This window comes from Euleptes europaea, chromosome 3 (assembly GCF_029931775.1).
Source record: "Euleptes europaea isolate rEulEur1 chromosome 3, rEulEur1.hap1, whole genome shotgun sequence".
Classification (NCBI taxonomy): Eukaryota; Metazoa; Chordata; class Lepidosauria; order Squamata; family Sphaerodactylidae; genus Euleptes; species Euleptes europaea.
Window position 1 is genome coordinate 97,537,582 of NC_079314.1, and position 24,440 is coordinate 97,562,021.

A 24,440-nucleotide genomic window follows, 5' to 3' on the forward strand; every position below is an offset into this window, starting at 1 on the left:
TAGATCTAAGCCAATTTTGATCTCAGGCTGTAATGAGCCAAAAGCTGGGTGGGTGGATGGTGGGGGAAGGAGGAGGGACTGAAGAGGGGGGAGGATTCTGTAAAACTTGGTGAGACAAACGTTCTCTAATGGCAAGTGGGGAGGGGGAGCCGAAGTGTTGGGCTTGCGTAGATCTGAAGCCCCCCTTCCTGGACGAGAGCTTTTCTTATTCAAAACAGTGGCACAATGGGGTTCACATTGAGCCTTGCCACATCCCCATCTGACTAGCAGCCATTCATCAGGCTGGCCGGCCTATCAATGACATTTCTCCCATCAGGGCTCCTATAAAATGACGCTTTTTCCCATGAAACATCCGCAAACATTTTGACGGCTCTGGCATTGCCCTGCTGGATTTACTGAGGATCTCTCCCTCTCTCTCTTCTCCTCCCCCCTTCCTTCTCTCTTTATCTCTCCCCCCCCTTTTCCCCTCTAACCTTCCCCCCAACTTCTTACACACACACATACACACTTCCTTCTCTCCCGCTCTCTCTTTTCTTCAGTCTGCCTATCTGAGCAAGGGGGGACTCCAAAACCTCAGGACTTTTGGGGGCTTCTGCACTGTCCATGGGAACAGCATGCATTGTGGGTTGCTGGAGGAACCTGACATGGATTCCACAGGTCAGTCCAAAGCCTTTTGGGGGCAGCAGAAACAGTACAAAGATTTGGGCCAGCCCAGCAGGGATCTGAGCAGAACAGGGGGGGAGGGGAAGTGCCACTCTTCCTTGATGCGCTGGGATCCAGAGCCGAGAGGTTCTCCCCAACTTGTGGAGCATGCGTTTTGTATGGAGGACTCCGAGGTTGCACTCCTGAGCTTGTCAGTTCAGCCACTGAAAGCCAGGCAGGCTGCAGCCCGATCCTATGTATATTTGTCCTGTTGAGCTTAGCGGGATTTATTCTAAAAGGCATACAGAGCTGGAGAGTCCCCAAAGTTGGGTGCAGTTCAGAAGAGTTTTCTTGTGATGACTTTTAGGATGCTGAAGTTCCTCCTGAGATGTAAATTTGGGGGGGGGGAGCTGGAATTGCAATATGACGGTCTGTTGTTGCCATGAGTTTGGGCTGTTACTTTGGTGGTGGTGGGGATTGCAATGTAATGATTTTATGATGGGAAGGTGAACAATTTGTGGCCAGGCCCTGCCAGTGGCTTTGCAAGCACCGAGAGAGTTTGGAGGGCTCGCTTGGATGTCTTGACTTCTGTCTCCTGCCAGTTCCTGTGGGTCAGGATGAGTTTTTGGCTTGGAATTTAGCTGGCCCCGGGTGACAAGTTATTCTACTTTTATTTTATTACAACACATAATTCTGGGGTTAAGTCTCCCCCTCAATAGCTCCCAAGTTTTGAGGATGCTACTAGCGGCAGTCGATCAAGCAGCCCAAAGCAACGTTCTTTGCACCCCACTGCCAAACATGCTTATTTGGAAATCGGTCCCATTAATTTCTATTGGCCTCACTTCGAAATAAGCATGATTAGCACCTCAGCCTCACTCCCCACTCCCACTTTGCTATCTTTGTGTTCTCGCAGCCCCTTCCTGACTCCTGGCTCCTGCTTTCACCTGTCGAAACTCATAGCATCTGCTAATCCTGTTTATGATGCTCGCAACTGGATTGGAAAACCCAGTTCTCCAACTCTGAGCATCCCTCAGGAGCCACCTGTGAAAGTGGCAAGGAGGACCGCCAGCTATTCCCTGGGAGGGGGGGTTTGAATCGAGGCAACTGAATTATTAGCTGCTCTGAAATTTAGTCATAGGACCAGGAGTGCAGCCAGTTCTGCAATTATAAGGAAGACCAGCTCTCGAAACTCAACAGGTACTGCTTTGCAAAGGAGGTGGGGGAGATTGCCCCTTTCCTTAAACGTGGAAGAGTTGCGCTGGGGTGTGTGTGCACCTTTTCGTATTTTCATTTAAAATGAAGACATCCTGGGGTTCTTCTATTGCTTAAACTGGAGCAATCCCACGGAAGGAAATTGAGTTCTAAGGAGCACAGCTTTTGAAGCAGCAAAGGCGATCGGGCCGAACTTAAACTTTGCCCAAGAAGCAGAACCTTGCGTCGAGGCCGTTCAAGTTTCCCCACCCCAAACCGGCGGCGCTGGCGGCCAGGTCAAGGGAGGTTTCCTCGGGGGACCCGGATAGTGCAGGATCGGGACCAGAAGTCCTAAGAAGGCAAAGACTGCAGCCTAAAAGGGTCCCGGAGACTTGCGGGGACGTTTTGCCGGGCAGAAACCGGCAAAGCTTGGCTTTCATTGCGAGGAGCTACCCGAAAACGAGACGGAGCTTTGAGGCTGCAACTGGTCCCAGAACAAACGGACGCCGGTTTGGGTGGCAAGAATCTGGGTCCGCAGGGCTTCTTTGGGGGGGGTGTATGATAGGGGGACGGGAAGGGGTCAGAAGAGGGTCAGAAATCCCTTTGCGGGACTGATGTCCAATAAGGGGTGCAGTCAGAAAGAGTTCCTGCAAAATTAGACACCGTGTCCAATTCATATCGTTTCCTCTCTTAAAGATAATTCACAGTGGGTAGCCGTGTTAGTCTGTTTGCAGTAGTCAAAAAGGGCAAGAGTCCAGTAGCACTAACAAAAATATTTTCTGGCAGGGTATGAGCTTTCGTGAGCCACAGCTCACTTCTTCAGATAGTAGAAAAGGGCAAGAGTCCAGTAGCACCTTCAAGACTAACAAAAATATTTTCTGATAGGGTATGAGCTTTCGTGAGCCACAGCTCACTTCTTCAGATACAGCTAGAATGTGAATCCATCGGTCTTTACATACTGTTCCTCTACTTAAAGACCGATGGATTCACATTCTAGCTGTATCTGAAGAAGTGAGCTGTGGCTCACGAAAGCTCATACCCTACCAGAAAATATTTTTGTTAGTCTTTAAGGTGCTACTGGACTCTTGCCCTCTCTTAAAGCTGCAGCTTAAAAAAATTAAAGCTTTCTGAGCTCCCTGTCGCACCAAATGCAAACGCAGTAGTGGCCATTTATGCATGGGACGTTTAGCCTTGGATTTGCCGCTCTCTAGATGCACATTTCCCCCCCCCCCTCCGAATGCTCAAAACTCTGCATGGGATGGGGGGCTGATGGTTGAGTTTGGAGAATTTGCATGGGGGGGGGGGAAATGTGCATCTAAAGAGTGGCAAAGCCAAACCTCCCGTGCACAAACGGCAGGCCGAGTTTTGAGAGTCGGGATGGTGGAAAACGTGCCTCCAGAGAGCGGCCGATGCAAGGCCAGTTGGGTTTGGAAGGGGAAAGGGGAGCGGACACCTGCAGCTCCTTTCTCGCGGTTGGGATCAATGCCCTTTGGAGAGCTCCCTTCGCCCGGACTCCGTGCGGAAAGCCGCCCCTCCCCCCCCGAGCTCCTGCGGCCGCTCGCTGGGGGGATGTGAGGGTTGCTCGGGGGCGAGCGGGCGTCCGGCTGCGCCGCTTCAAGGGCGAGGGGCCAGCGATCCGGCGCGGGTCTGATCGATGGCCGCGGGGCTGATTGAGATCGTATGAATCAGGAACCACTTTCGCCTTGCTACACAGATGGCGGGGAAAGTGGAGCTTTGGCCGCCGCCCCATTCAGACACCTTCGCCTCCTTTTCAAAGGACTTAATCCAATTAGGCTTTCTTCGGAGTTTCAGTTGTTATGTAAAGAATCCCCTTTGCGTTTGGAGGAAAAAAAATATAGCTTCATTGGGAGGGAAGAAAATGCAGTCTCCTTTTAATTTTCCCTGCCTATATATATATATTTAAAATAGCTTAATGATTAAATCAGATGGAAGGATAAACACAGCATCCTTGATTTATATCCGCTTTGTATAAAATGACGGGAACTGACAAAACTGTGGCAAAGTGCATGTTTTTTTAAACAAAACTTCTGTATCTTTGGGGGAAAAAAATCTTTAATGATACCTGCTGCACGGTGTCCCTCCTCAATAACATCTTCCACAAAGTTGTGAGCCATTTTAACAGTTTTTTTTTTTAAGTTAATAAAGTTGAAGCCGTGCAACAGGTTGAACCTTAGAAAGCAGGAAAGTGTAACAAATTCAAATGGATCACAGGCTTCGTCCTTTTTTTTTTTTTTTTTAAAGGCCACTATATTCTTCTATCTGGTTTAGATTTTTAATTTAGGAAAAGCGAAGGTTGTTTTTGTAAGGGCTGCAAAATTTAAAATGGGGGAGTGATTAATCCACACTGCCATAGAAGTCCCCAAATTAAACCGTTGTGGGAGAAATGGTAGCAAAGAGAAGGGACGGACATGTTCTCTCGAGCAGTGGGGTGCGGAACATGGAAAACTGGTTGCAATAGGCAAACGGTAGGACTGAGGCAAGCAGTCAAACCTAGTGGTTCCAGGCCTGCAGCGTTTCTGAAGTCTGTCCAGAAAAAGACAGAAAAGTACTCCCAGCAGTGTCCTTTGAGAAAGATGGGTTTGGCAGCGGGCCTGCCTCCCCCCCACTTGTTTGGAATGCTGTGGTCAGCTCGGGACAATGTGGGATAAAAACAAAGAAAATACTTCTGTCTATGTGCAAGGTGACCCCCCCCCACACACACACCCCAGCCAAGTATCTATACCCAACCCTCCAAGTGTGTGAGGTCAGAACTTCTAGGAAGACCTGCTTGGACTCCAGCATCCGTCTTTTCAAACATTAATCATTGCTATCATATGAAGACAATGACTGGGGGTGGGGGTTAACATTTTTTTATTGGAAGTGGTTGATGGTAGCGATGATCCCATACTGACTTTATCACTGAGGTAAGACGAGGGTGCCGAGTTCCCCTTCAGAAAGCACATTCTTTAAACACCCTTTGTTTTAATTGTATAATGAAAGAAATGGGGGGAAAGAGGTATGGGGTGGAGGAGGGTTGTTTATGGCTCTCATTAGTGAGCTGGTCCCCCCTCCTGGAAAACAGAGTCAAGCTCATTAAAAACGATCTCAGCCGGCTCAGTGGGGACAGGCAGGTACCCTTTCTTTCACCCCGCGCTGTCTCAAAATGGGCACAAATTTCATCCAGTCCTGTTGCCTGGCCTTTAACCTGTCAGGCGTGTGAGGGCCCAACAACCTTTTCTCATCGCAGATATTGGCCTGTCCTTTGCTGGCGGTACGTTCTGTTTTCTTTCCGTTAATGCACACGTAGAAAGCTGGTATACGTAGCATGCTCTATAGAGGTCTTTCTACGACGATTGCAAGAAAGGGCCATGGTGAATGTCCCCGGGATCAGAAGTCAGGAATCCCAGCATGATAAGTACTGGCTGTTTAACAGTCCCAGGCATGACAAAAGCAGCAGGTGTCTGGGGGTGCATTCGGGCAAAAGCCGAAGTACCAGACCTCCAGTAACCAGCATGAGCGATTCAAGAGCAGTGATATTCTGGAACATTGGCAAACCAAACCATCTTTTGGCAACATCTTTTCCCTACCTATGCTAGGCATAAAGAAAGGGGGTTCGAATTATATTGTGGGGAAAACACATCCATTTCAGTTTCATCTTTGTAAAGTCACCATTAAAAGGTAAAGGTCCCCTGTGCAAGCACCGGGTCATTCCTGACCCATGGGGTGACTTCACATCCCGACGTTTCCAAGGCAGACTTTGTGAGGTGGTTTGCCAGTGCCTTCCCCAGTCATCTTCCCTTTACCCCCAGCAAGCTGGGGTACTCATTTGACCGACCTCGGAAGGATGGAAGACTGAGTCAACCTTGAGCCTGCTACCTGAAACCAACTTCCATCACCATTATCTAACTAATAATTGTTACGCTCACCATTTCTTCTTGCTTCGTCCCTCATATAAGATTGATATAACTTCTTATATTTGTCAACAATATATATATATGAGGAAAATTCTGATATTGTAAATTAGGCAGGCTTTTGAATTAATACAAAACCATATTATCAATGGGATTTTCCCAGTATCCATTTGTCTTCCACACTCCAAATTTAGTTGTAGGAAGTACACTTAGGTCTGAATGAAAGTTTGTAAACAATTCGCACAAAAGAAATATGTCTACATACTGATCTGAAAACAGCTAACACACCTTTAATGTAAGGTGTGTTAGCTCTTTTCAGATCAGTATGGAGTGGATATATTTCTTTTGTGCAAATTAAAACTCATAATAAAGGAAAGCTTGTTGTTAAAGGAGTTGTATCTTAGCACTGGCGATAGAATCACAAAGGTGATGATTATTTTTGTATCATTAATAGTACAGGTGCCATCTTGCCTCATTTTGTATTTTCATTTCCGTTATGTAGGTTGCACTTTGGTATTGTACGAATCTTGCATACAGATTTGGGGAAATGGGCAAGAACACTTCTGTGAAACTGGAGAAAGTTGTTTTGTTATGTCCTCGAGGCTGGCCCGTTGCTTTTCCACCAGTTCGACTGAGAAACAGGGTCAGCACCTGTTGTGGGCCCTCTTAAATTGGGCTGAATGTTTCCCATTCAATCTGCTGTCTGCAGTGGCGCCAGTAGGACTCCAACACTGTATGCACTGGGTGGGGGGGAGAGGGCAGGATGCAAACTCTTGTATGTGTTTTTAGAGGGTGTTTTCAAATAGGATTTGGGTCGGATGTGGTCATACATCTTTACCTTATTCTATCTACTTCTCTGCTTTTTGATAACTATTTTCATATTATATTATATGCACAGCAGAGTATGAAGCAACTAGGATATAACTGAGAAAAGGATTTGGCTTTTTTAAGTCATAGACACCCATTGTCACTTTTCACACAGTTTCTACAGAGAATAGGCAATTCTGTCCCTTGAAGAATTGGAAAGAGAGACCAAGACTTATGACCTGATTCTATTTTAGACAACTGCCCTATACAGACCCCCCCCTCCCACTGATGGGGTTTTGTGCCATTCTATGCAGAGTGTCACACAGAAATAGGTGGCAAATTGAGGGGGTACAATTCAGGAATGTAGTTCAGATTGCAGAGGGAATTCCGTTTTTGTGCAATGCAGCCACACATAAAAAGCTTCCAGCAAGCGGTAAGGCTGTCAAATCATGGTGAGAGGTTCCATGGAGAAGTCTCACTCATACTTTACTATATGGAAGATTTTTTTAAATAGGAGGAACATTAAAAATATAACCCCTCCAACCTGCAATTGGAATACCATCCAGAATTCCACCAGTAAAGTGCCATCCAATACCATCCAGAATTCCACCAGTAAAGTGCATACATAATCGTCATAATTTGCCTTCAGTCTCAGTGAATAAGACAGACTATTAACGAAGGAAAATAAAGAAACAAATGCATCCTTCTAATAGTAAATTGCCCCCTCCCGGTTATGATAATGAAAGAAGAAAACCAGCCATCCACAGAAAAGACAGGAGTTTGGGACTCCCAAATAGACAGAAAAACACCACTTTGTAAATTAACCAAAATACAAAAAAAAAAATGCCCTATGAGAACTGAATCTGCTCCAGGTGGCACAGAATGGTGAGAGCCAATTAAGGGGGGGATGTTTGTGTGTTGGGGGGGGGGGAATTGGCATGCACAAGCTCCCAAGAGCTTGCAGAATCCTGAAAGGGGAGTTGTGGGGGTGGAAGATTCCCAAGCTGTTGCCGGCTTCTGCAATTCTTTGTAAGTCACAAACATGTCACCTGAAGTGGCTTTTTAAAAATTGGCTTCCTGTGTAATGTGCAAATGGGAGTGTTCATCTCCCTACTGGCAAAATTGGTGAGTGGATGTATATCACTCAACTCTGTCATGAGGTAGATGTGCAATTTCTTGTTCTGTACCTGACCAAAGAAATGCAAAAATAAAAGCAGATATCCCTTGCACATGCAGTCATGATCCTCAGTAGTGAAGGAATGTTGTTCCAGGCAGTGAGCTTGTCAGTGAAACAGATTCCAAGTCTGATCCCTGGTTCAAACTAAGCCCTACCAGTAGATTTCAACTAAGACCAATGCACATGACTGCTTTTTCCCCTCCAATTCACATGACTGCTTTCCATGAGATGCAGAAGGGTATTTCACATTGATATGAATATTCTAATACCTTGGCATTTGGGGATGTTTACTCTATCGAAATTATACTCTTGTTGAATTCATAATCTTGATGTTGGGAAAATACTTTCAAAAGTTGAAGAATACAGCACAGTATGCTCAGGTGCTTGGCCCAAATCTGGGAATTTGCTAAGCATGCCGCTCCTGAATGCATAGGAGCAAGGCTGTATCCCTCCCATACGATTGAGATAATCAATACACACCCTTCTCCATGCGTGCCCTTCCCTACCTCCCAAATTAAGGCAGGTGGCCATAATACAGAGGACCTTTTCTGTGGTGGTACCTTGGCTAGGCACATAAACTCATCTGGCTAGTTTTAGTTGCCAGGCAAAACTTTTTTCTTTTTGATTTATCTTTTTTTAAATTATCCCTTTCTCCTCCAATTAAATTATTCAATCGTGGCTCCTCACTTTAGATTTGTTGAGAGCTGGCTGGCTAACATGGAGGTTTTGTTTATCTTATGGGTGCTTAAAATAATGGTTTGGATGCTTCTTGAATTTGATTGATGTTTGTGGTGTTGTCTTGCAGGGTTTTTTTTTTTAAGTTTAGTTTATTAGGGGGGAAAGTTACAAGATGATGTTGTGTTTTTTGAGCTTTATCTCTTCTGGCTTTTTAAAATGATACATTAGATGCTGTCTTGTGACCCTGTGTAGGTTAAGAGTTTGTGGAAAGAAACCTATTGAAGAATACTCTGCTGAGTTTACTTTTTTAATCCTGGATTCTGCATAAACCTCTGTTTGTCTCTTCTTGCCTCTCCTGCTTCCCTGTAGTGCTGCTCCGGCTGCCAGGTGGTTGCAAAAAGGAGTGCTACTCAACAATCTGTGGTGCGTGAGTTCAGATGTCATGCCAAACCACAATTAGTAGTTTAAAGAAAGGACAGCTATCATAGAAGTTTGTAAAGTTATGCACAGGGTGGAAGAAATGGGTAGAGAGAACGTCTCTCCCTCTCACAAGCGTGGTGTAGTGGTTAAGAGCGGTGGTTTGGAGCAGTGGAGTCTGATCTGGAGAACCGGGTTTGATTCCCCACTCCTCCAAATGAGCGGCGGAGGCTAATCTGGTGAACTGGATTTGTTTCCCCACTCCTACACACAAAGCCAGCTAGGTGACCTTGGGCCAGTCACAGCTCTCTCAGCCCCACCTACCTCATAGGGTGTCTGTTGTGGGGAGGGGAAGGTGATTGTAAGCCGGTTTGAGTCTCCCTTAAGTGGTAGAGAAAGTCGGAATATAAAAACCAACTCTTCTTCTTCCACAATACTAGAACTCAATGGAATCCAAAGAAGTTGATGGGCAACAGATTCAGGGTGGACAAAAGGAAATACTTCTTTACTCAACAAGTAATTCAGTTGTGGGATTCACTGCCAGTGGATTTAGTGATGGCCACAAACATGGATGGATTTAAAAGGGGATTAGACAGATTCATAGAGGCTGACAAAGGCAATTAGGTACTGATTCGCTGACAGGGAGCCACCTTCATTGATTTGTTTTTATTTAAAATATTTCTATCCCATCTTATCTCTTTGGACTCAAGACAGTAAACAGTGTAGCAACAAGGTGCAAAGGCATAAACCAACAAATTCTAAACAGAGTAATATACACTATTTACCAGTTTAAAACCATTTCGTCAACACAGCCAAGAGTTAAACCATACAGGATCAGCAAACTAACAGCCAGATCTGCTAGAAAAAATTACCCTTCACCGAATGCTCTCTGGAAGATGACTGCCTTGCATGTTTTCCTCTTCCTGATGGTTTATATTTCAAGGGTTCCATAGAAAGGAAGGGGGATTCATGTTTGACCGATCAGAAAGTAGGAGGAATAGGTAAATGGTCCTTCCAGAAAAGGTGCAGGCCAATGAATCATTTCCCTCAGGATCTTGTAGGGTTTTTTGCAATTGGCACTTTAGGGTTGTGTGCAAAGCTAACTATGGGGTATATAGGTGTCTGAGCAGAAGCTCTACTGGTTTCAGATGGGAAGTCTCCCCACCCCAGACGATTATGTGACCTGAAAAAGTAGGTATCAGATCCTGAATGCTTACATGTTCACCCCATCTCAGAAGAATGAAGGTTTTGACCAGCTAAAATCTTCAAACAAAATTAGCCTTTAAAAAACACAGAAAAAAGGGATTCATTGGACACTGTTGCATTGTCAGAACCTAGATCAGTATAACTGAGATGGTCAAAGGAGCCAGGCTGGAACAAGAGAGTTGACAACCCCATGGTAAAGCAGCTAGATGTGGTGTAGGCTTAGCAGATGGGAAAGTGTTGAGGGAGGAGGAGGTTGCTGAACCATTAGATGGCACAGACATGCTGCAAGGTAGTGATATATATGTAGCAAAGTCTAAGGCAGGTGATCAGCCTTCCTTGCATTCCTGCATGGGGTACATTGCCCTTGCATTCCTAGCTGGAGGAACAGAGGATCCAGATTTGGGTTTGTGTCTTGAGGTGGAATATCTGTAAAGGTTCCTAGGACAGCAGTATTATTTTATTTATTTATTTTATATCTTAGACTTCTTACTCGCCCTGCCCGGCAGAACCAAACTCAGGGTGAGTTACAACATTAAAATAGTACACAACCATAATAATCTAATACTCTTTAAAACTATACATCTGCAGGCTAAAAACACAACCTAACCATAGATAGCGCTTAAAATCGAGCACGCTGATAAAGCGGGTACAGACCAACAGAATTCAAACAGAAAAAGGAGGGGGACAGGTAGGGAGGCCATTACTGATGACATCTGTGGCTGTCCTCAATCATAGGCCTGGTGGATTACTTCTTTCAAGTCACGCAGGGTCCTGATGTTCCCAGAAAGAGCATTCCACCAGGCCAGAGCCAGGGCCAAAAAGGTCCTGGCTCTTGTTGAGGACAGTTGCACACTCTTAGTAATATCACTCTTACCGTAATAATATGCTGCAACACTGCTTATTCTCATCCTTGGTTGTTTGGGCAAAGTGCTCTTTCTGTTGAGTCCCTATCACCAAAGCCCCATCCCCTTCATATATATTCTAAGTGTGCATGAAATGAGGGTAGAGAGACGTGCCTTCAGCCGTGTGCCCTACCATCTGAGATATGGATGTCCTGGATGGCCTATATTTAGGCCTTAAGTATAATGCAACTGGCTGCAGACTTAGTATCGTAAGCTGTTTTGTGGCTGTGAGGAAGAGTTGCCTTTTTTTTTTTTTTACACCTGTCCAATTCATGGAATGTCATGCCAGAGTCAGCAAGGAAGGTTCCAACTCTTGAAACAGGTGTAAAACTGTACTCTTTAAAAGGCTGTTTGTAGGCGTTTAAGTGTATTTGTGGTGCAATCAGCTTTTCTGTATATTATGTTGGTTTTAATTATTTTAGTCTTTGTACAGCCCCCTTGGGTCACATGTAGAGTTGCCAACCTCCAGGTACTAGTTGGAGATCTCCTACTATTACAACTGATCACCAGCCAATAGAGATCCGTTCGCCTGGAGAAAATGGCCGCTTTGGCAATTGGACTCCATGGCATTGAATTCCCCCTCCCCAAACCCCTACTTCCTTAGGCTCTGCCCCCAAAATCTCTAGTTATTTCCCAACCCAGAGCTGGCAACCCTAGTCACAAGAGGAAGAAATAAAGAAAAAAGATTTATACTTAGCATTTTGACTAATGTAAAATGACACCAACACAGGATGACATAATGTGTGGAAGCTTATAGGGCTAAACCTTGCTCTTCCCCAAGAATAACCTGGTTCTGCCCATTTCTGGCCTTTACACCAGTGCAGCTTCACTTGGTTTATATCAGCAGAGCATCGATGGGGCACTCTACTGATGTATCTCCAGATACATATACTTTAGACATATCTGCATAATACTTGTGTGGGGCTTATTTAGTAGCCCAAGCAGTGTGCAGACTGGCCTTAGGAGAGCACCCTTAGATACTTTAGAGAGCTACACTGCCACTTGGTGTATTTTAATTGTTTGAATAATGCCCAGACATTTATACTTTTACATTTCATATGAAACATTACAATTTAACATGCAGTTTCATTTTCTTGAAGTAATAGAGTATGTGTGCATTTTGTGAGAAAGCAACAAATTCATCTGCAATCTAGGAGGCATGTTTTTGTACTGACATAACTTCTCACTTCTCACCCCCAGTAACATTTACAGAATTTCAAAGCACAATTTGCCCTGGTGAAGCGGTCTTCCTAATAACCTATAGATAGCACTGACCCAGCCCAACAGATATAATTCAGTATGGGACAGGAATATATACACCTACACTGTCATCTTAATGCCCTTTCCTTGAAAGTAAATCCCACTAATTTCAGCTGAATTTATTTTCAAATAAGTTTGCTGGAATATTGTCAAAGGCTTTCATGGTCAGAGTTCATTGGTTCTTGTAGGTTATCCGGGCTGTGTAAGGAAAGAAAATACCAAGACCACGGTTACACAGCCCGGATAACCTACAAGAACCAAAGTTTGCTTGGACTGGAGTCCTACTAAGGAAAAGAGGGACTATCCCTATTAAAACGAGCTTAGAAGGGTGTAACTCTGTTTACAGTTGTACTGTAAGTAATGGATATATGTCTCTTCCGCCCTCCCCCAACTGAAAATTTGCTTCTGGCAACCAGAAGCCACATGCCAGAACAGTTGACCAGCTAAAGGTCAAATTCACACAATCACCTGCCAGATGTGTTCAAACTACTGTTATTTTTGAATATGCATGTAGTTAAAGGGTAGTCTGATCAAGTCCACTTTAAGCCAGACATTACATGTGGGGAACATGAGTCCAATGGATTTTCCCAGGACCTTCCTACACCAGGATTTAAGAGAGTCTCGAAATACTGACGATTAAGGAAGGAGACAGAGAATAATTCCCCCTGAGTCTTGTGCATGTCCAATAGTCTGGAATGCTCAGTGTTACTGCACATTCCCTCAGAGACTGAAAAGTTTGCAAGGAAGAGTGAGTACTAACAGGTTTCCATAGCCACAGCCTTGCTTCTGCGAGTGACATCTCCATGGTGATTTCAGAGAGCTCCGTTGTGTGTGCGTGTGTGTGTGGGGGGGTTGTTGGGCAAACAGCTGCTTGTAATTGTGGGAGGGGAGAAAGCAAAATATTATGAGTTTGCAGTTGTGCTTTAAACAGGCCTTGGAAGCAGGGGGCACCAAGAGAGCGGCTGTGAGCTCACAACAAAGGGGGAAGGAGGGATTGGAAGGAGCCAAATATCCAGTGGGGCATGCCTCTCCTCCTCCCTTAGACAATACAGGAGCCCCCTGCCGCTAACGGTGAAATAAAACCATCCAGAAGAGAAGAGAAGAAACCCTGCTGAACAGCTCCCAACAAATCATTCTTAATCACTCATTAACAATCCTGTCCAAACAAACCTGGGAGGGACAAGCAGCCAGGGCCATCACTGCTCCGGCCACCTCAGAGAGCAATATTCAGCTCAGGCCAAATTATCATTGGGGTTGCTCATTCATGCCCGCGGCTTAGGTTTTATGTTTCCATGCTGCTTCTACTGCGCTATGTTTCTCCAAAAATGCTTCATGGAGATATCGCTCATCCAGTGTAACAATACTGGGGGAAAGGGCAGTTTTCATAGGGCGCAAAACAGAATACACAGTTGGGCCTTAAAATAAGCGGTGTTTGTTAGTCACCAAAGGGTTGTAACAAAGCTGATCCGAATGGCTCTAGCAACATTTTGAGCTGTGCGGAAGACGATGCATTGTTTTCAGGGGTATCTTTTCGGGTTTTGTTGAAGCAGAGGCAAGAGTCTCAGAAAAATATAGAGCTTGTTTCTGGCAAGAAGGATAAACTAAGAGAGATTTGAAACACTAAAAAAAAGACAGCTTGACTCTATCATGATGTCTTTACAGAGTCCTGTTCTCTTTTCTCCATCTTTCTCCTTGTCTTTCTTCCTTCCCTTTCTTGCTGCATTGTTGTAATTATTTACCCCCAGAGATTTTCCTGTCCAGAGAGGAAAATCCAGAAGATGAATATCATAGCAGAATGTCCTACATTCCCCTGTAAGTAAGCATAGCACAAAGTCTCCTCCTGAGGGCAGGCCTACAGAAATTGTAAAGGAACAAACGTCCAAATACAAAAAAGGGAATAAATGGCAGCTATGATACAACACATCTTTATATAATAATATCAAAATAAACTACAAAAATTCTGTTACAAATTCAAATCTTTTAGGCAATCTCCTCTTGTGCTCCTTCTCATTATTAGAGAGACACAAGAACATCTGAATAGTGGAAGAATCTGGAACCCTGAATTGTTCTTCTTCATCAATATCTTCAAGGCTTTCTAGTGCACAACAAGTTGGAGTCTGTTACATACTGAGTTTTGGAAAATCTTGATGTTCCATTTCTTTCCATCTTTGAGAATGGCAAAGCCCTCTTCTGATGTCTGTTACTTGCAAAGAGTGTGACTATTTGAAATGCCTTTTTTTTACTCTTCACAGTGGTTTTATACATTTAATTAAATCACACCAGTTATAAAATTAGTAGACTAGTACTATTTATCAATATCTTATTTATTTACTTCATTTATATTCCACCTTTCTCCCCAATGGGGACCCAAAATGGCTCACAAAATTGTCCTCTCCTTCATTTTATTCTCACAACAACTTTAGGAGGTAGCTGAGAGTGTGTGACTGGCCCAAGATCACCCAGCAAGCTTCCATGGCAGAGTGGGGATTCGAACCTGAGTCTCCCAGATCCTAGTGTAACCCTGTAACCACTATACAACACTGGCTGTCATCAGTTCGTTCTCATCTATTTTTAACATGTTAATGAAGTGCTATATAAGGAAGTCTGCATGAAAAGGTGCGCCCTCCTGGACAGGTACTTGGCTATCCTAAGCAACTCTACTCAGAATCCTCTTCAAGTCTATCCAATGGGCTTACTCCCAGGGAACTGTAGTGAGGTTTGCCCTGTTGGTCTTGCATTGACTTTTCATTTTCTCAGTAGTTTAAAAGGCTACTCTTGTTACTGAGTGAGAAGCGGTACTGTAAGCAAAAGTGTTTTTCGTAAGGCCTCTTCCCATAATTTCATTTGCCTACTGGTGAGTTGTAGATTCTTTTACCAATCTATTCATTCTCTCAGCTAGCCCACTGTCTCATGAGTCTTATTGATAGGGGTCCATTTTCCTGAACGTTTCCTAGATTTCCTTTTAGAACAATATCATTTCATGGTCAACTTTGCCATACATCAGCATTATTTTGAAAGTATGTAACACATCTGATTAGTTCCAGATATTCCATGCATCATTCTCTGGAGCAGATTCTTCAGAAACCAAACCAAATGGCTTGTGTTTAAATTGGAATAGATCTTTTGGAGTTATAAAAGCCGTGTACCTCTGGGATTCTTTTAGGAAAGGAATTTGATGATAAGCTGTGGATAAATCAGGCACTCTAAAGACCCTTGTTTCTTTAAGGGTGAGTAACATTTCATTGGTATTGGGCAGAGAATGACAGTCCACAACAGTGTTTGAGTTAAGATCTCTTGAGTCCATTCACATTTGAATGATTCTGTTTGCTTTCTCTTCCAAGACAATAAGAGAAACTCATTCCAAGGAGTCAACAGGTCCAGCTTTGCATAATTTGACTCTGTTCCTTGAGTGGTTTTCTCAGTGCAATAAGTACATTTCTTACTTTATGCAATATTGCTACAGTATTTTTTGTACCTAAGTCTTATGTCTGAACTCCCCACTGATCTGTAGAATTTCAGTAAAAACATCTGGAAAATCAGCTACAATCCTGTTTCCATGGTTTGGGGGACTGAAATGTGTGATATCTGAACAGAAAATCATTGAAACTCAGTTTGAACATATCATATACAGAAACACCTTTTTGAACAATATGCACTTTCCCTTTGAACATTTCTATGTTTGTGTTGAAAACTAGCAATAAACTAGCCTTTGATAGCAGTGAGAGACACAATGCTCTTAGGCAAATTTCTGAAGGATGCAGTGATAGTCATGTAGTTTGTGTAGGGTGAGCCTGAATTTTACATAGTGAGTCTGAATCCATAATCATTGTTATCTTATGGCTATTAATGCATACAAGGTAGCATGGACAAGGATACCTTGTGGCATTCCACTAGACATCTACAATACCATTACTTTCTAGTGGGTATGCTAAAATGTGGAACCATGGATGAAATCAAACATCAGATACCTCAAGTAGGGGGACAAGCAAAACCAGAGGTGTATCATGCTGTTTGAAACTCATTTCTGTCCCCAGTTCTTCCCAAATTGTACTTCCACCATTGTGTTATAGGAACTTACTTTAACTTCTGAATACAAAATTGCAAGTTGTGATCAAATCATACAGGCTTGGCTCTCAAGTAAAATTTCTACTAAAAGAAGAGGGGGCAATTGTTGCTGATTCCTCCCTCCCTCTACAAACCTCTGACCGATTCTCGTGCTGTTCCTGGGCAGTCCCTATCTCCAGAAGCAGCATTTTGTGGGTATTTTGGGATGCAGTGGGAAGAGATGAGAAATCCCTTCCATCAGTTGATACTTATAGTGTGATCCAAGCTGCAGTTCTGCTATGTACTGGTCAATGGACAACCGAGAAACTGATCTGTTCCAATTTAGTAGAAAACTAAAATAGTCATCTAAAGTGTGTAAAGAAGTATCACATGGAGTTATGTCTTGCGGTAAATTAGTGGAGATCTGTTGTCTCTGGGGGCTAAGGTAATACAGAACAGAGATTTCTTTCTGGAGTAATAACTCTAATTCCTATATCCAGCACTTAATTATGGAAATGTTACTTCCGTTGTTGTATTCCAAGTGAAGGTCTACTTGGTTGAACAGACACTGTAATTTTAATGATAAAGTATGTAGAAAGTTGGTTTGCTTTGTGACTTAGTTTGGAGGGCGGCCACTGGTCATCTCTTTGGTTTCAGTCTAAAATATTCCATTTTGCTACTTTCATCCCAGAACACAATTTGGTATTCTTTCATATGAATCTTTCTTGAAACTAAGCTTTTAATTAAAAAAAAAAAAGAGCTGCCACTTACTTCTTGGCTGTTATGCATGTGGTGATAACTGCAAGTTATCACTTGATTACCAGGATATGTGAAACTATTATCAGCATCAGTCACTAAAGATTTTTTACTTACGTGTCTTTAAAAAATCCCTTTCAATGGGAACTAACCCAGGAAGTTGCTAAGAAACAGTCATCTGTGGTCACTAATTATATAATGACTAATGATAGCAGTTCCTGTGAACAGAACTTGCCCAAATTAGCAGTGCAGTCCTAAGCAGAGTTACATTACTTCTAAGTCCATTAACTTTAGTTCTCTTAGAAGGGTATAACTGTTTAGGATTGCACTGCATATAATCATGACCATTTTGGCATCTAGTCCTGCATCTTGACTCATGCAGTGGCCAACCATGGAGACAGATCACGATAAGGGTTGTGCATATCGATAAACCCGAACTGAAAATAAACCCAAAATTAGCCATAATTTTCAGGCTTTGTGTTTACCGAACACCAAAATCCAGGGGTCTGCCCGAAGCTGAATAAGCGATTCCTGAAAAAGCCAAATAATTATTCCGCTTTTTTGGGTTCGGCTATTTGCCTTTGCTCAGAGGTTCGGCTCTGTGCTTTCTCCCCTTTTTCTTTCTTTTTTGTCTGGTTTTGTTAGGGCCCCATAGTTGGTCTGACCAACCTTTCAGTGGGTTGATCTGGATCAAGCATAATTTTTTTTAAAAGACGGGGCTCATCAAGTCTTGTACGGAGGGATATACCCTCCAACTAAAAGAACTGGCTTCAATAGCTGCTTCCGATGGAGACTCCCTCACCCACGCTGATAAGCAATCTCCTCCAGACAGCCCCCATGGTCGAGACTTCAGCTGGGTCCAATATCACCCCCCCTTGAAAACCTGTTTTGAAACTGAATGTCGCCCCAAGTAGAGGCTTCGTTTCCCCACACCATGACTATCTCTTGAAATCAGATTTTTCATGACTATAATTAAGGACTGTTCACAGGATGTCATTTGCCACCAAAAGAAATGTTTTCCATGCCTTATTTTTCTTGCATTTAAGCCTTTTCCCTCAGTTTGGAAGCTAATTTGCATGGACATCACGCTGTGCGCCCCAGATACGAAGGGACTTTGAGGCAGCAGCCTGTCACTTGGCTTTTTCCACCAATCCTCAGCAATGCTGAACTTCTGAACCTAAAAACTGATGGACAGCTCGGCTCACAAATGCCAGGAAGATGGCGGCAACCCCTTTGCGGGCCCATAAAATTGGGCCCCTGTCCCAAAGGTCACCAAACTTCAGTGACCATCCAAGGAGAGTCCCTTGCAGCTACGCTGAAAATTTGGGGACTCTACCTCAAAAATGCCCCCCAGGAGCATTGTAAAAAATCCCCATAGACTATAATGGGCCTGAATTTTTCGGTAAACCCGGTAATAAGCCAAATACCAAAATTTACCGTTATGGGTATTTGGCTTATTCTGGGTTTACTGGGAAAAATCAGGCCCAATAAACCTGAACCCAAAATTTACCGACATTTTTTTACACAACCCTAATCACGATGGGTTGCTGTGTTAGTCTGTCAACAGAAGGAGAAAAGAGCAAGAGCCCAGTAGCACCTTAAAGACTAACACAATGTCTGGCAGGGTATGAGTTTTTGTGAGCCACAGCTCACTTCTTCAGCCTGATAATTGCCAGCGTAAAGTTAGCCTTTTTCAATGCACCTGAATGTTGAGCTATTCACTGTGACCCCAAGGTCCCTTTCCCTCTCAGATTCAGCAATTTCAGACCCCATCAGGATATATTTAAAGGTTTTTTTGAGGGGTGTTCTAATGTGGATTGCCTTACTCTTTCGTACACTGTATTTCATTTGCCACATTATTGCCCACTCCCCCAATTTGGATTGATCCTCCTAGAGCTTTTTACAGTTGACCTTGGTTTTGATCATCTTGGATTATTTTGTGTTATCTACAAACTTGGCCATTACACTGCTCACCCCCCATTCCAGATCATTATTAAACATATTAAATAGCATCTGCCTCAACATCAATCCTTGAGGAAACCCACTGCTCACTTCCCTCCATTGAGAGAACTGTTCATTTATTCCTGCTTTCGGCTTGTCATTTAACCAATTTTTAACCCTTAAGAGGACCTATAAGAGGAGGTGCTTAATGTGTCTGTGGGATAACCTTTGAGTTACATTTGAAATCACAATGGTGAATAGAACAACAATTCTGGTTGGAAACCTACAAAAGTTTCTGAGAAAGTTAGAAGTGACTTATGTGGGATTTTACTGTTTTTTCTTCCATGTGTATTATGGCAGTTTTATAACATTTGTTAGTACTGTGAGTCAGTGAGGCAGGATGCTTTCAGTTACAGCCAGTTTGTTGTTTTCCTATCACAACTTGGGCAGGTTCCCTGGAGAGGGAGCATAAAAAGTGTCCATATATAAAAATATTTTTTAAAAATATTTGGCATACAATTTTTTATCAAAGATGATTTTTATCAAAGCTGATTAAAGTTGCAATTCCCAATTAATATAGACTATTTTATCTGCCATCAAGTTGCAACCGATTTATGGCAACCCCAGCAAAGGGCATTCAAGGCAAGTGAGAAGCAGAAGTTTGCCATTGCCTTCTTCTGCAGAGTCTTCCCTTGGTCGTCTCCCATCCAATTATCGGACTCTACTTAGCGTCTGAGATCTGACAAAATCAGGCTATACCATTCCACCTTCTCTCCTACTATAGACGAATTACAAGAATCAAAAGAACAGGGTAGCACGACAACTCTTCTGTTCATGATACCCTTCTAGTATGACCAAGTTAGCCTTACAGCTGTTGCTTCTCGAGAAAAAAGCCTTGATGGGCTGCTGTTGAATGAATCCAAGAGCAAGATTGGTACTTAATGTGATAATCTGCAATTAAAATAAAAATATATGCCCCATATCAGTATGACTAGTGAAGTATTGTTTTCCACTTGTCTTTCCATGTGCCCATACCAAATTGTTACTGAAATGGAATACACCATCAGAATTGACCCTGAAACCCAGAGCAGCTGAGTAAACGAGCTGTTAAAATTGAAGTTAGGATGAAAGGCTGGTATATCAAGTGGATGTTTTGTGTCTGAGTGATCTGATTAGAAAAGAGACTGAGTAATTGATGAGAATTGTGTCAAATGGACCACATGGACTATCCCAATATATACATAAACTAATCTCTCTGTGTGTGTGGAGGGGCACAACAGTGTGAAATTTCTGTTTGCCAAAGATCTTGCTAGTGTAAATCTGCCTGCCTATCAGTGTTCTCACTCAAATCATCCTCTCTTTATGGTAGAGCAGAAGAAAGGATTATGTAATTCATTCTTAGAATGCACTGTCATAAGGACTGTGAATTGTGGGAAACAGCTTTGACTTCCATGAAGTCTATCCACCAGACTACCTTCATAGCCACTGCTGTTTTCTTGCATGTCTTCCTTCCTCTCCCCGGAGCCTTTAGCAGCCTCTCCGGCTTCCAAAGTCTCCTTGTCAGGGATTCTAGAACCAGGAACTTCATATTCTGAAAATATTCGTGTGGAATATTTTCACATTTAGGTTTTAAGTTACAGCGAGTGTCCAAAATGTGAACATTGACATTTTTATGTGTTAATAATCATATTTAGATTATGTCCAACATTTTCTAGAGTATCTCTGAGTTTTATGCAGTCACAAAATTTATCTGGGACTGTCTTCATTCTCATATGAATGTCAGCATTCGCCGCATTTCAGACATTCATTTAGGGGGCAGTTTGGCTGATAAAATGGTCCTATGTTTGATGAGAAGTAAGGGGTGAACATACCCTATCTCTCTGCCCACCTGTTGTTACCCCTTCTCCTCAAGCCGATAAACATCCACTGATTAGTATAACATTCAATTTACCCAAATTCAGTCTGCATAGGCTCCATTCATAAGGTTAAAATCCTAGACTGTAGTATTTCAGCCATGCATTTAGACCCTATGCACATTGACTTTGGTTCCATTTGCATTTTATGTCACAATAAGGATGCCACAAAAGCAAGCAGGGATGGAATGTTGGGTTGGTGGAGAGATAAAGCACACTCCTCCCTGCTTACTACTGCCACCTTTTTGAGTTTTGCAAAGAAATATCACAAATTATACCTCTTGTATTCCATTACCTTTCAACCCCATGGCTCATCACCCCATCTGTATGTATCTACAGAGTAATGTTTCATCATGCATCTGATGAAGTGGGTTATAACCCATAAAACCTTATGTTGCAATAAATACTTTAAGTCTTCAGAAAGATTCCTTTTTGTTATAGTTACTGCAACATACCGACTAGAATTTGTAAGTGGGGATATGTGGTAATTCACCTTTGGAAGAGGAGAGAGGGGGAAGATAGGAGAGTTTCCAACCCTCCCTTCCTAACACAGTACAGTCCTAAGGAAGCTTTCCTGGAACTAAGCCCTATTGAACAGCAAGTGACTTACTTCTGCATAGACCTGCTTAAGCTTGTTTCCACATTCTACCAACTTTTCAGATTTCTACCACTGTGTTCTCTGGGAGCTGCCTCCTTCCATTTTCAGAAATTGTTTTCAGTTTCAATTAAGCACATATTCTAATCTCAGATTACGGTGCCTTCAGATGAGTGCCTTGATTATGCTACCAGAATTGTCCATGCAGTCTACATAGTGGTTTGTCCCCCTCAACAGGTTGTCATCTGGACCAGTGCAGCTGCTACCTATTATCTGAGCTGGGAAAGCAAATACCCTATTTCACAAAAGAGGGGGAAGGGTCTTCCTTTTACCTTCTTGCCTTGACAATATACCTATGCATGGACGGCATGCTTAGGGATGCCCTAAATCCCTTGTCTGTATCTGAATTCATAAAGTCTACTTTTTCAAAAGAAGGAAACGCGAGTTCCATAAATGGCAAAGTTTTGGCTGACAGCATATGCTTTGCAAACTCTGTCTCAGTGTTGCTATCTTCAGGACTAAGCCAGACAATACATTAGCCTCTCATAATCTGTATTTTAAAATTGGTGTTGGATGAGGGGAGCAAAGTACTTTTAGTGCTGGGTGGCAATCTGGGAAGCTGCATTTTAATCGCATGGGTGGAACATCCTACTCACCTCTCTCTCTCTCTCTCTCTCTCTCTCTCTCTCTCTCTCTCTCTCTCTCTCTCTCTCTCTCTCTCTCTCTCTCTCTCTCTCTCTCTCTCTCTCTCTCTCTTTGTTGGACCACTTCCACTTTGAGCTCAGTAAACAGACTGTCTATTGAGCAACCAGTATTTAGCAGCAAGCATTATTCAATACTAGATTCTTGTTTTGTTCAGTCTAAAGGAAAAGGAGTAAGAAGACTCCCTTCTTTCCTTTTATATGTTTACTAGGCTGTCTTTCTACTTTCTTCCATGGGATCTGGGCTTCACAGTTTGAGAGATGCTAGAGCAAGCCTTTTCAGAGTGGGGGAAAGGATGGGATGAGGGGGGAAAGAGATTTTAGAACAGAAGGAGCTGCATCAACTTTTTGTTTTGGAATTCTTAACATTCATACAAGAAAAAAGGACTGAATCTGTAGGTTTTTCCTCATAACAAGATTTGTTGGGACAAGTGGGAGCAAATGGGGAAACATCACCCTAATTGAATCAGAAGGATTTAAGCGCTTTCACATTCTTAGTTATAGCCCACCCAACATAAAACAAGACTTTTGAAATGGCATCTATAAGGTGAGCCATTCATGCGTAAGCAGCTCACTATGTGGGGAGAACCCATGGCTTAGTGGTAAGAGTATATATATAGTTAAAAGGCTCAGAGAGTAGGTCATGTGAAACCCTGGCTTTCTGAAATGCTGGAGAGCCTCTGCCAGTCAGATAGGGTTGCCAACCTCCAGGTACTCACATGTTTGTGTTCTCAGTATCACATACCCGGGCTCTGGGTCTACTCCTCTAAAAGCATGCGTTTTGAATAGTTCCCATGAAGGCATATGTGATGGCTTTTTCAGAAAAAATACTGTAAGGAAGAACCAAGAAGAATGTAGCATGTTATAATGACTTGCTAAAACTCGTTGCCTGGGACTCTCAAAATGTTTTATCCAGGCTAATTAATAATATAATAATTTTATTGCGGTCATAGACCAGAAAATATCATATTGCATTTCTATGCTACATTTCCAAATACCTAAAACCTTGTATTTCAAATAATTGCTAGCAAAACAGATAAAACACAGATAAAATACTATTTAAACCAGTGTAAAACTTGGAGCAGTATTCCTATACTTAATAGAATTCCTTATCCTTTCCAGCAACCCCTTTCATGCTCTGGACTTTTACCACCCAAACACAACATTTGGCCACTTGTTTCAAAATCGTGGGATTTTCACCAATTAATAACTTTTCCAGCCATACCCACTCCGAACTTTCCAAGAATTTAGCTATTATAGGATAAACAAGCTAAACCCTCAATCCACTATAACATGGGCATCAAAAACAAACACACATGTATCATTGTCTCCACTTCACCCATAGCACATGGACAGAGTCTAGGGTTGCCAGGTCCCACCATGCAACCGGTGGGAGATTTAGGGAGGAGGGGTTGGGGGCGGCAACCAGCGTCATGTACGTGATGAAGTCACTTACAGTGTAACCAGAAGTGCCGGCGTGAGGCTTTCCCTGCCCCCTCCTGTTCCTATCTTAAGTTTCCAACCAGCCAGTTTTGCTCCCCCCAGTTTTGCCCTATGAGCTTTCTTTGGTGCACTCTGCCCAGTGTCCCAGGTTTCTCTGGCAGCTTTTCCCCGCGGTTTCTTGCGAGTAGCGCTACTTGCGAGAAACCACAGGGGAAAGCAGCCGGAAAGCTGCCTAAGAAACCTGGGACACTGGGCAGAGAGAAGCAAAGAAAGCTCACAGGCTGGGGCACCAGGGAAACCGTGGAGGCAAAGCAAAAAAAAAAAAAAGCCTGCACCCCCGCCAAACAGCTGAGTGGCGGTAGGGTGGGGGGAGCAAAACCAGCTGTACAGTGTAACTGGAACTGCAGGCGTGAGGCTTTCCCTGCCTCCTCCTGTTCCTATCTTTGGGAGGGGGAGCCTGAGGAGGGCAGAGTTTGGGGGGGAGGGACTTTAATGCCATAGAGTCCAATTTCCAAAGTGGCCATTTTCTCTATCAGCTGGAGATCATTTGTAATAGCAGGAGATCTCCAGCTAGTACCTGGAGGTTGGTTGGAAGAAGAAAATACCTATGCTGGAAATAGTAGAAACTATAATAAATGGCAGCACGTGGCTTCAAAGGTAATATAATGTGAAATACACCAACTGAAAAAGAAAACAATATTATAGAATATAATAATTCTATTTTTTGGAAAATCCAAAACACAACATATATTCATAAACACTGTGTTGAAAGCCACACAGAAACCTCACTGGGTCTGAAATAACAAAAATGTATATATACAGATTGCTTTTAACAACAAAACATGAACAACATAGA

At 43.0% G+C, this 24,440-nt stretch overlaps 1 protein-coding gene across 1 annotated transcript in view; it reads left to right on the plus strand.

Annotated features, from left to right (window-relative positions):
- Positions 1–221: 221 nt before the first annotated feature.
- Positions 222–24,440, plus strand: part of RFX4 (regulatory factor X4) — a 91,404-nt gene continuing 67,185 nt past the window's right edge. The window contains exon 1 of the mRNA XM_056846230.1: positions 222–657. Coding sequence (XP_056702208.1) covers positions 615–657 — 43 coding nt within the window. The 5' untranslated portion in view covers positions 222–614. The remainder of the gene's footprint in view (positions 658–24,440) is intronic.